Source organism: Engystomops pustulosus, chromosome 6 (assembly GCF_040894005.1).
Source record: "Engystomops pustulosus chromosome 6, aEngPut4.maternal, whole genome shotgun sequence".
Classification (NCBI taxonomy): Eukaryota; Metazoa; Chordata; class Amphibia; order Anura; family Leptodactylidae; genus Engystomops; species Engystomops pustulosus.
The window spans coordinates 183,571,315-183,584,600 of NC_092416.1; the positions used below are offsets into that span (position 1 = coordinate 183,571,315).

Here is a 13,286-nt window from a genome sequence, read left to right on the forward strand (position 1 = left end):
CAGCACGGTGTCTTTACATGAAGGAAAATACATTATTGTTCCTGTGGATGGGGGGATGATAACGTTGTATGGGGAGATGGGATGAGGGGTCACTGATAAATGTCCCCGGTGACTACACACCTACCTCCACCTGCAGAGCTCCAGATATATGTGACAGGACCTGTGATGATGTCATAGTCATGTGATCAGCCCATGTGTGGGAGGAGTCAGGCTCTAGGTTGCTGGAGAAGCTACAGGACCTGTGATGATGTCATAGTCATGTGATTAGTCACATGTGTGGGAGGAGTCAGGCTCCAGGAAGTGTTGCTGGGGGCGGGGCCATCGCCAGGGTGATACTATTGTTTTTTTTGTCCCTAAACAAAATATATCCTGGGGTCAGTGGTACAGAGCCCAGAGGGTGGTGGGAGGAGGTCATTCGGCCGGGATCCAGTGGTAGATTTCCTTTAAACTATGAGTGTCTGCTTAACTAGCTTGATGGTATCATCATATTCTCATCCTCATTCATAGAACTCCTGGAACAGCTTGACCTTTGTTAGCTAGGCAGGAGGACCATGGTTTAAAGTTAAGGCCCCACGGATGTCATCTGTTCTGGAAAAGCATAGAATACCTCGGCCAAATAGTTTCCATGGACTGCAAGGTACGTGCAGTACAGTAACGGCCCACAAACCCAGCCATAGAGTAAATAATCTGCGGTCCATCTTGGGGCTTGTGGGGTTTCCTTAGATTTACACGATACTGTATTCACCTCTCTTGCTAATGTTTAGGTTCTTGCTAAAATGTTAGCAAATAGACTTGTAACCTGTATTTTTACTTTAGTTACACCCTAACCAGGCAGGGTTTATGCCCAACATGTCCACGGCAGTTAATAAACTTCATCTGTTCTTGAATATACAGGCATCAAAGAATGCCATGGTCAGGTCTTTTGACGCAGCCAAGGCATTCGACAGTGTGGAATCACCTTTTTTTCTTATGACTGTGCTACGTAAGATTGGTTTCTGGTCACAATTCTTAGCTTGAGTTAGATTGCTATACTCCTCCCCTATGGCTAAGTTACAAGTAAATACAATTATTCCCTTCTCTTTTTCATTATATCGGGGGATAGGTCAGGGCTGTTCGCTGTCGCCACTATTGTTTGCGTTGGCAGTGGAGTCCCTGGTGGCTGCTCTTAGAGCCTCATCATCATTGAAAGATTTCCAGTATGACAATCTCTACGAAAAGGTTATTCTATATGAGGACGTAATCAAGTCTATAACCAATTCTCAACTCCCTTTTCACAATAAAAACTACTAAGCCTCAGGCAAAATAAAAGAAAAGGAGCACTTTCCAAATTGTCCGATAAATCAGACGCAGAACTCGAACTGGTTGAAAACCTATTTATCTGTATTTTTTATTACGTCCCCCATGACGGCACCTGCAGGTTGACTTATTTTGGATAAACTTCCCCAAGCAGAGTTAGAATCTTGTGAACAGGGGCCTTCCTAAGCCTGGGACCTTGAATCTAACTTACTTTCCCCTCCTGCGGCTTCTAAACAATGCTGGGGAAAGTCTAGCAAGTATTCTGGCAGGGACTAAGCATCCTCCCTTGGAGCTGCTAAACAGAGTTACCTGAGAGCCAGCATCCAGATTCCGCAATACATTGTGATGGCGGTATAGTGCCGTACGGTCCACGCATGCGCAGTAAAGCATGCCTGGCAAAGAGGTGGTAAGTTGAAATCTTCTGGCTGTGTTCACTGCCCTGCCACTAATGTTCCTACTAGCTGGTGTAAAGCTGTGTGTCCTGTACTCATGATGGCGGACAACTTGACTTCTTCCACCATTATCGTGATGCCAGTGAGTGTGCTTCCTCCATGGAGGGCTTTTCATTTTAAAGTACACAAATGTATATTGAGTGTGATGGGGGTTTTCTCCTAGTCTTGGGAAGAGAGATTCAAACATGAGGAAAAAGAAAGACAGCAAAGATAGTAAAGAGAAGGAGAGTAAAGAAAAAGAAAAGACTAAGGAGAAATCCACATCAAAATCTAAAAGAGGTAATATGTATAAACTTTGTGTGCAGAATGACTAACTAAAGCTTTACAAAAGGAGAAAAACTATTTACTTAATATTTTGAGGATTTTCATAAGGGAAGAGTGACAGGCATCCTTAATGATGTTTTCCTAACTAAGAGACCCTAACCCTGAACCGGAACCGAAAAAACCTAGGTTGTCGGATCCTAGTTCAGAGTCAGACAGAGAATCAGCAACTCCTTCATGTTCCTGGAAGGACTCACTCGATGGTGATTTTTCTGTGCCTGGAAAGTTTTGCACTTCAAAATATTTCTCAGTTAGACAATTTGTTAAAAGCAGCGAGAAACACCTTAAATATAGAAGATATTGTCAAACCAAAATCTATTCAAGATAAACTATTCCAGGGCCTTAGCGCTAAAAGGAAGAGATTCTTTCCAATTAACCAAACAATGAAGGACATAATACTAGATGAGTGGAGATTCCCTGAAAATAGTGCTAATATCACCAAAGATTCGAAAAAAAAGCCTTCTCTTTGATAAAAAAGAAACAGAAACATTGGATAAAACAAATAGTTAGAGACAGACCTCCCCTTTGAGGGTGCGCACAGAGATCCTGTGGACCGAAAGCCAGACCGTCTACTCAGGAAATAATAAAGATTTATTATTACAAACTATTCTTCAACTTCTTTCAGCAACTGGATTCTTAGCAGATGCTTCTGCTGAAAATATTAGCAGCAAAAAGAAGGTGTCTTATCAAATTAATTATCTTCTAGAGAAAGCAGTAGACAACAAAATAGATTTCCAGAAAAAAGAAAACACCTATGAATTCTTTCTTTCGAAACCCCAAGGATTCACAGGACCAATTCATGAACTAGGAAAAGCAAGGAAAAGGGCGCTGGTCTTTTAATAAAGGACATAGGGGCTTTCTGTTTTAAAATCTATCATGTCAAAACAAAAAACAGTGACTCACAAGTAGAGAGGGAGAGCATCTTCTATCATTTTATCCTCAATGGGCATCTATCACAAAGAACCCTTGGATCCTCAGTATAATAAAGCAAGAATACATGATAGAATTTTTTTCCTCCCTATCCAAAATTTTATTAATTTCCCAACAAGCATCCACAATCTGTTGATTATAGCAGATTCGGTAACATCTCTGATTCAGAAAAAACGAGCAATCCAGACATTACAAAAACTGAGTTGGTTTATAAACCATCAGAAATATTCTCTCTCTCCAAAAATAGAAACAAGATTCTTAGGTGTAATTATAAATTCACTTTCTCGATAATCTTTTCTACCACAGAACAAAAGAGAAAATCATATATCCTTGATTCATCAATTTCATAAGAAATCATCATGCAGTATCAGGATGGCGATGAAGCAGATGGGCCATCTCACGACTTGCATACATTGTGTGGTATGAAGGTTCCTTCACAGATGGGCTCAATAATTAATATATATTTTAGAATCAAAATGTACGATGATGATTGGCATCATGTTCTTAGTTCTCACAATTAATACAGATGTATGACATAGTACTATAAAGTTTTGTACACTTTTCTTGTATTACATCATGATTATCCTTGGTTTGTTCTTTGATTTAATTAAAAGTTTCTGCGGTCACACCTCAAATTTCGTTATGGGTGCTTCTCTGGACTAGGGTACCCACCCCAAGTGAAGTCTAATATAAAACTAATCCAAGCACTCCTTTGTTTTGATCCCAAGTGAAATTTTATCAATATCCGTGCAAAGAAAACTAGTTGGTGACGTTTCCGCCTAACATAGACCTTTGTCAGACACTAATAAGGGTATCCCTTAAGTTACGTGGACGTTTGCAGCAAGGTAACAAAGAATTCTGGAATTCAGGGACAAGTGGTAGAGCTCTCAATAGAACTGACCAATGTTGTCTGAGAATTTGTAAGATTTTATTGGATGCTGGGTGGTAAGTGTGTACAAAAGGTAAACTGGGATTCTGATGTGTGGGCTTTGGTGTGCTTTTGACCTCATGACCCTCACTGTATCCCATCTTCACACGGAAATAGAACAACTTAAACTACAAACTGTAACCATTGAACAACAATTTTCCGATACATTGACAGGTGAAGAATTCACACAACAGAAAGAACAACTCTCCATATACTTGCTCGAACACCTCAAGTCCGTGGAAGCAACCAAGAGACGTTACTTTCTCAGAGACACTGAAGATTATCAACTTAAACGAATATATAAATGGCACAACAATTATCCATCCAGACGTGGTATTCATTTCAACATAAATCCATCAAGAGAATCATCTTTTTCGGATTCAGGCCTGGGCAATTTCACATCACAATGACAACACAATTTTTTAGATCAGCGCCCAAGATCACAGGAAAGAAGATGAAATGGGGTGGCAAGCGATCAAAGCAGAAAAAGACCTACGATGACGATGCGGTCACAGGTAGGAAAGTGTCCAACCCTCAATCACTAATCATTAATATATCTTCCTTCTCCCTAAGCTCTGCCCAGGTAGATTTACTACAAAAAGGAATCTCCTTCTGTCCCACCTATCAGCTGGACACATTCCAGCTCGATATGGATTTACAAAGATTTTATCGCAATATCAGACTCAAAGGGTATTTCCAAGGGTCTGAAAACAATTTCAAACCACGAACAGTCCAAACAGAGCAAACATTTAACATTAAACATTTTGGCCTAAAAAATAAAAGCACCTTTATGCCACCTAAGACCACCCCTGCCATAGATGCCGATATCAGAATGGTCAACAGGTACATGGAACAGTTTTGTCATTACCTGAATGCAGGTCAATACAAAACTCACAACAACATCCAACATCGACCGTCAAGCCCTTCATTCATTACTAAAGAACAAAGAAATTATTATCAAGCCTGCTGATAAGGGCGGAGCCTTGGTAATAATGGACAAGAAAGATTACCTGGAAGAACTTCTAAGCCAACTTAATGACTGCCAGATATATACCAAGCACTGCTCAACGATCCATTACAAAGAATTGGATCTCAAATACAGGTGAAATTATATCAGTACCTTAAGCATGGCATTATTTCCACATCCACAGCTCATTTTTGACAAACTCATATCCGATTACACCGTTTTTTTACATAAACGTCTTGAGACTAATTGTCGCCTCCACTGACTCCATCCTATCACCTCTGTCAATATTGCTGGAAAAGGTCCTGACACCATTCATCAAAGACACACAATCTTTTTTACTTGACACATCTGCCTTCTTACAACTTAACCACTCTCTGGGACCAATCCCATCCACAGCGAGAGTTATATGAGATGTGACAAGCTTATACACATACTTTCAACACAGGCTGTCACAGAAATGCTAATTGGACATGATATTAAACCACAAAAATTTCATTTTACATAGTAAAAGTAAAAGTAAATTTACTTTGGTCCTGGAACAAAATTACTTTTTATTTAAGGAACAATTTTATCTTCAGCTCCAGAGTACAGCCATGGGCTTGAACGTGGCACCTCCATACGCCAACTGTTTTATGGATGCATTTGAAAGATGCTTTCAAATGCCCATGTGGCCTGATTTATGTGGGAGAAAACACACAGAGAGTAGGGAACCTTATTGGTCAACATAAATCCACAATAACTCCTGGTCCCATACCATTTCTAGAGCCAACGTCACAATTTATCACAGCTATGGTTCCAAGTACTGGAACACATATCGCGACCAAGGAGGGGTGGAAGTTGCATCCAACTTTAAAAAAAAAACCTGAATCCTATCAGGGCACGGGTGCTCCTGTGACTCTTATTCCGGGCCACAGGCGCACTCTATGACTGCTCATTTGACTTGATGACAGGCACATCTCCTCTACAGGGTCGAGTGTATCCCTTATCTGTGCCCAACATCGCAGCCCTGTCGGCTTATGTGAAGGAGAACCTGCAGAGGGGCTTTATACGTAAATCTTCTTCTCCTTCTGGTGCGGGATTCTTCTTAGTGGCAGGAAAAATGATTCTCTCCGTCTTTTGGACTCTGTAATGCACCATCGGCGTTCCAGGAGTTTGTCAACGACATATTCAGAATCTTACTTTATACCTCTATCATGGTCTATCTAGACAATATCCTGGTGTTCTCCACAGACATTGAGTCCCATCAGGCCAATGTACAGCAAGTTCTCAGGCGCCTAAGTGCCAATCGCCTATTTGCCAAGCTCGAGAAGTGCCAATTTCATCAGAAGAGTTTTCCATTCCTATGATATATTATCTCTGACAAGGGACTACAGATGGATCCTGCGAAGTTGTCTGCAGTGGCCGCCTCCAGTGGGACTTCAAACTATCCAAAGATTCCTGGTCTTCGGCAATTACTACCAGCAGTTTATTTCACATTTCTTCTCCCTGGTATCTCCCATTGTGGCGATGACCAAGAAGAACGCAAATCTTAAGCTGTGGGCTTCCAGCGGCTGAAGAGGCTTTCGCTAAGCTGAAGTCTGATTTTTCCTCTGCTTCTGTTCCCACCCGCCCTGATTCTGAGAAACTGTTCCTGCTAAAGGTTGACGCTTCATCTGTTGGTGCTGGAGCCATTCTTACCCAGAAGGGGCCCAAAGGCTGAACTCTAGCCTGTGGGTTCTCCTCTATGACCTTTCAGCTGCAGAGAGGAACTACTCCATTGGTGATCGGGAGCTTCTGGCCATTAAACTTGCTTTGGAAGAATGGCGTTATCTTCTGGAGGGTGCTCGTATCTATACTGATCACAAGAACCTCCTGTACCTCCACACTGCCCAGCATCTCAATTCAAGACCGGCTCGTTGGTCTCTCTTTTTCTCCCGCTTCAATTTCCTGATACATTTCTGTCCTGCAGAGAAGAATGTTAAGGCCGATGCTCTCTCTTGAGGCCCTCGACATATTGTTCCTCCTGAACGGCTGGTTCACGCCGCTCCAGTGGACCTTCGGTATTTTCCTCCTAGCAAGGAGGAAACAAGCTCTTGCACTTCCTGTGCGCGAAACAAGCCATCTCATCTTCTGCTGTTACCCAGCTGCCCGTGGACTCACACAATGGACTTTATCACCGATCTTCCATTTTCCTCACGGTAATACCGTCATCTGTAAGGTAACCAACCATTTTTCCAATATGTCCCACTTTGTTCCTCTGCCAGGTTTGGCGTCAGCTCCACGCCTTGCCAACCTGTTCTTCCTGTGCGTCTTCTGACTTCATGGACTTCCTCTGCACATTGTCTCAGACCGTGGGGTCCAGTTTGTTTCCCGTTTCTGGCGATCCCTATGTGGTCAATTACAAATTAAGCTGAACTTCTCATTTGCGTACCATCTGCAGTCCAAAGGAAAAGTTGAAAGTGTTAATCAGACCCTGGGCTGCTATCTCCGCCATTTTGTCTCTGCCCGACAGGATGACTAGTCCACTCTTCTGCCATGGGCGGAATTCTCTAGACTCTGAATCTGCCAGCTCCTCCCCCTTCTTCATCGTCTATGGACAGCATCCTCATCCACCTCTACCTTTGTCTGTGCCTTCCGATGTTCATGCCGTGGAGGAATTGGTCAGAGATCTTAAGTCGATCTCCCTACGTCAGACATCTGCCCGAACCCAAACCCAGGTCAACAAGAAGCACAGGCAACCTCCGATATTTTCTCCAGGGGATAAAGTGTGGCTGTTATCCTGGTATGTCCGGCTGAAGATTCCCAACTACAAGCCCGGTCCTCTCTTCCTGGGTCCATTTGAGGTATTAAGATGCATTAATCCTGTGACTTCTGCCCACCATGCGCATCCCAAATTCCTTCAATGTCCTGAATCGTTTCTCCTGGCAAGTACCTTCTCCTTCTCCTGAAGCTGATGCTACTGACGTCTTTGAGGTAAAATAAGTCCTTGATATGAAGACGGTCAGAGGGAAGCTATTCTACCTTGTCGATTGGAAGGGGTTCGGTCTGGAGGAGAGGTCTTGGGAGCCTGAGGACATCATCCTGGATCGGGGTCTTCTGCACAGTTTCCTCCAGTCCAAGAACAAAGGGAGGCTCAAGGGGCAGGGGGGTATTGTCACGGACATGGGTGCTCGTTCGACCCATATCCCAGGTGCAGCTGTGTGCCTCCCTGTGTCCCCAGAGCCAGCCTACATCCTAACTTACCTTCCCTGGCTCCAGCGGCAGTCTCCGCGATCCCTGTGTCCTGGCATACGCGTTCCTGTCTCCCCCTATGATTTAAAGGGCCAGCATGCCGAGAAATTGCCTGACCTTATAAATTCCAAGCCCCTTCCTGTGTCCCCTGCTGGATCTTTGTGCCCTATGCCTAAGAAATCTGTATCTGTTGCCTTGTACGTCTAGACTGCTTTCCCTTCCCCAACTCTGATCCTGTGCTGCCTGTCCTTACCTTCTGCTTGTCCCTGACCATGATTCTGCTTAATGTCTCTGTACCCCGCCTTGGCCGCCACCACGGACAAAGTCACGCCTGTGGAACGACCTGGTGGTATCCCACTGCAACTAGTCCAACCTGCTTTGCAATGGAAAACCGGGTACCACTTAAATTTCCGGTTCCGGGTGTCGGCTTACTTCATCGTCCGTGATGGTCCAGTGGGTCCACCACCCCTGTTGCCTGACAGATCTATACCTTACAAAGTTTGGAACCACAGGGTATGGACCATGATTACGAGATATCCAGTTTTATCCAATTGTCTTTTGGTGTCTTTGATTTAAATATAATATAATACCATTTTTTAGAAAACATAGAATTCCTCTTCACCGATTTCCGGTTGGTAAATTGTCTTACATATAGTCCCTCTACCTATTCCACTTATCCAATTCTAAATTTCCCTCTGTGCCCTCTGTCATTCTCGTTTTCATTGCTCTCTCTTTTCATTTTACTCCTTTTTATATACATCCCCCCTTTCTCCTTTTCTTCCCCTTTCCTCTATCCTATTATTCTCTTATTATTCTATCAGCAGAAATTCCCAGTAATTTTGGTACTACAACAATATCCACACATACACCATTTTCTATAGCGTCCTGTTACCATAACTACACGATACACCATGCCACTGGTTTACGCACGGGCAGTGTTACGGAACTAAAGACACTTGCGCAAGTGCATTCTCTGTTTTCCCGCACTTTATCTACTGACGTCACATGTCATCCCCATTGGCAGAGACCACAGAAGTGAACCGGCACCTCTTACATTTAACCACAGCGGCTACTCCCTGTCCTTTGCATGCTTTCCCCAGACACGCTGTGTCTATACCCAGCGACAGCTTCCTGCTATTGTTCTGTATTCCTATATGCCTGAATACGGTATTTATGGTATTTATATCTTATTATCTCCTTAGGGAAATTCAAGAACGGTTAACCGTCCAAGGATATACATGGTATATGTACAAACGCTTATAATCTTGCTACTCTCTCTCTACTTCGCAGATGGACGTCATTTTGCATAGTAAAATGTATGTTTACAGTATGCTTTCAGTAATCTGTCTCATGACTACGTTGGTCACTCTTTGTGCATCAGCTTCCTCATTATTCTCCTCGTGTCATTATTTGCTATTTTTTCATTTGATTCACTTATGTTTTGTAGTGTTCAACAAAGGCCTATGATAGGCCGAAACGTCAACAACCGATTTCTTGATCACACGGATATTAATTAAATTTCACTTGGAATGAAAACAAAGCAGTGCTTGGATTAGTTTTATATTGTTCTTTGATTTAGTAAAACAATGTGATCTGTGGCTCCAATGTTTCACATATTCATAACAATTTTTGGTTTTACCAATGTGTCAGGATTTCTGATGTTTAACAAGATTACATTTACGAGCAAAACGTTTTCCACATTCTTAGCATGAAGACGGTTTCTCCCCAGTGTGACTTTTTAGATGTCGCTCAACATGTGCTTTCCGAGCAAAACATTTCCCACAATCTGAACATGAAAATGGCTTCTCTCCTGTGTGACTTGTTAAATGTCGATTCAGAGCCGATTTGTTGATAAAACATTTCCCACATTCTGAACATGAAAATGGTTTCTCTCCTGTGTGAATTATTACATGTCGACTAAGAGTTGATTTGTCACAAAAACATTTCCCACACTCTGAACATGAAAACGGCTTCTCCCCTGTGTGAACCATTATATGTCGACCAAGAGTTGATTTGTCACTGAAACATTTTCCACATTCTGAACATGAAAAGGGGTGTTCCCCCGTGTGACTTATTAGATGTTGTTTAAGAGTTGATTTCTTGCTAAAACATTTCCCACAAAATGAACATGAAAATGGCTTCTCCCCTATGTGGGTTATTTGATGTCTTAAAAGATATGAATGTCTTAGAAAACATTTCCCACATTCTGAACATGAAAATGACTTCTCCCCTTGTTCATGTTGAAAAAGATACAATTTCCCATTTACGAATTTCCCACTATGTGAAGATGAAAATGGTTTCTCCCCTGTGTGACTTTGCTGATGTTGAAGAAGATGGTTTTTTTGAGTAAAACATTTCTCACATTCTGAACATGAAAAAGACTTCTCCTCTGTGTGACTTTTCAGATGTCTAAAAAGTTGAGAACTATGACTAAAACATTTTCCACATTCTAAACAAGAAAATGGCTTCTCTCCCGTCCGATTTCTCTTATGATCTGCTTTAACAATATAAAGTTTCCCACTTTCTAAACTTGATTTCGGATCCTTATCCATTTCTGATGATTCAGTAGAAAGGACCCATTTAATAGGAGCAGATGACGGATCTTGTGTGTGAAGGTCTGAGGAAGCATCTGGGATATTCTCATGATCTTCACATGTATCTGGTGTGATAGAACCATCACCTGCTGTAACATCTGATGATATCAGATGTTCCGCTGAGGAAAAAAAAAACTGAATAAAAATAAAACCTTAACATTGGTCGTGGTAAGAAAACACTGAAATTTTACTGCAGAACATTTGTGTGATATCAGCAATCCGGGTACATGCAGCATTTCTTGTCTGCCCATGGTGGCTATGACTTTCCTGCTTACCATAAGGTTCTGTATTATTACTGATGTAACATCTCAGCCTCTTCCTCCGAGGTCCTGGTGAGCAGTATTCCTGACCCTCATAGCTCCCACCTTCCAGCTTTTCTTAGTCTATGTCTCCATGTTCTGTATTGTGTTATCACTCGTCTCTGCTTTATCTAGTGGTTACTACTCACCTGGGCAGTTACCTGTAGGAATCTCCTCCTTACATCGCTCATCGCCCCTCACATATGTCTCTGGAACAGCAATGTTCTTCACATCTTCACCCTGATACAAAAAAAGGGTGAAAAATTGGAAAAGTCACCAGACGATGGAGAAGTCACAGAGGATGTTTTAGATAATAACAATCAAATAATCATTAATTGTTATGACATGCAAATATCTGGTAGGAGGAGTTATCTGAAACAAATCTAAAAAAAAGGGTCTCCACCATGTTCAACTGTTCCAGAAAATACAAACAATGAAACTGGGTCCTGGGACAAAATTCCGAACAGGACAACCTCATATTACACCAAAAAGTCCAGACATAAAAACAGTTATTCTCAGCTGTAAACCCTAGAACAGAAAATGAACACGTTTTTTTACCATTTTGCAACTAATATATATTTTTTTAAGTAATAAAAGATTTCTACAGTCTGAAAAAGTTGGAAAAGAAAATGTCCCGTCAGAAATGAAAAACTATACTGTATATAGGCCCGTGCATTAAATTTTAACGTTTTAAAATGTATTAATACTAAAAAGACCTATATAAATTTTTGTATACCTGCGATCGTACCAACCCAGAGAATAAAGGGGGGGGGGGTGCTTTGGAGCGTACATGGCAAGCCGTAAAACAGAGCCCACAAGAAAATGCTTCAAAATGGGTTTTTTTTTTGTCAATTTCACCACAAAAGAATATCCCACTACACTGAACGCAAACACCAGCAATTTGTTATGCAGAAAACGAGCCTCATACAGCTCTGTACACGGCAAAACGTGAATCTGTAGAGGAAGGGAGCAAAATATGAAAACACAAAAATCGAAAAAGGGCATTGGTGGCAAGGGGTTAATGCTTCTGTTCTTAGTAAGAAACACTTTTTTTCTTGCCTCCAAGGAGAACAAAAAGGGCACATGAGAGAAGTTTTTATTTATGCAGCAGACACTTTTCCTGCTTTCAATAAAATTTGGATTCCATTTTCTAGGGCATCCTAGGGCTGTTTCTCGTTAGGGATACCCTGGGACTGTCCTTGTCAGGGTAGGAGTCAATTTCTTGGGGAGTTAGGGACATTGTAGGCACAGGGACGACAAGGGGCAGTGCAGGCATCCTGTTCCTGACCTGGTGTGTTCCCATTGACCCTTTGTGTAGCTCTAGATGAGCGTCCTGCGTCATGAAGATTGGTAAGACCTAACCATTTATTTACTTATCCTATGCTCTGGTGGGGAGTATTTAGGTCAATATCTTTTCTTTCAGTTGATGTGTGATTTTATTATGGGCATCATCCGGTGTGGTGTTGCTACTATCATTTATATTTGGGTTTATTAAGAGTTATGTTTTATAAGCTACTGTTCACATTTTCTTATTATTACTGTGGGAGCTGTAGTCTGTCATTTCCAGCAAACTACCTGGTATATCTGACAGGACATTGGCATCAATTGACCGTGTCTCTTTTCTTTGTTTCTTCTAAAGAAGATACTCACCTTTCCCCTGTTCCTCCCATTGATGTTGAGCTGTTGTCTGTAGCACACAGAGAAACACACTTGGCGCTGGCAATGTGATGACGTCATCATGCTGCCGGCACTAGGACGCTTACATGTCGTACAGTGCACTCCTGCTGTAAACAGTATCACTTCCTGCTCTGTCTCAGCTTTTGGCGGTGTCAGAGGACAGCGCCGATACAACTGAAAGCAATAATAGAAATCCAGAGCGGATGCAGAGATTTTATTGCAGCTATAGCCGGCAGCCAGCACAAAGGAAGTACCGAGTCACAGATGAAACAGCCACAGCACAGGTCCTTCCCTTCTGACAGGTCCCCTGCAATGGTGATCATTACACCCCTCACTTGGATATAATAAACCTCATCAGATCATAGAATATGTCATCTGCATCTACCTGATAATAATCTGGGTCATATGTTTCTTCTTTACAATCCTGTAGTAGAAGAAGAGGACTGGGACATCTCTCCGGTGATGTTCTCTTACTGGATCTACCTGTAGGAAACATCCAGAGACTGAATTCCTTCTTTCCATACAGATAATGAAAGGACGTGTGGATTTAGTCCTGTCTATTACCTGCTGATGTGAGGGGCTGGTGGTCCTCCATCATGACGTCCTTGTACA

The 13,286-nt window shown here is 42.1% G+C and overlaps 1 protein-coding gene and 1 long non-coding RNA gene across 2 annotated transcripts in view; one reads left to right on the top strand and one right to left on the bottom strand.

The window, feature by feature from the left end:
- LOC140065435 (uncharacterized) overlaps positions 1 to 13,286 on the bottom strand; it is a 255,509-nt gene that overhangs the window by 132,193 nt on the left and 110,030 nt on the right. Inside the window, exon 3 of the mRNA XM_072113056.1 lies at positions 13,060 to 13,157. Within this exon, the coding sequence (XP_071969157.1) occupies positions 13,060 to 13,157 (98 nt within the window). The remainder of the gene's footprint in view (positions 1 to 13,059; positions 13,158 to 13,286) is intronic.
- On the top strand, positions 323 to 9,973 carry LOC140065465 (uncharacterized). Its single transcript, XR_011847931.1, has 3 exons — positions 323 to 637; positions 9,307 to 9,420; positions 9,552 to 9,973. It is a non-coding gene; the product is annotated as an uncharacterized lncRNA (long non-coding RNA).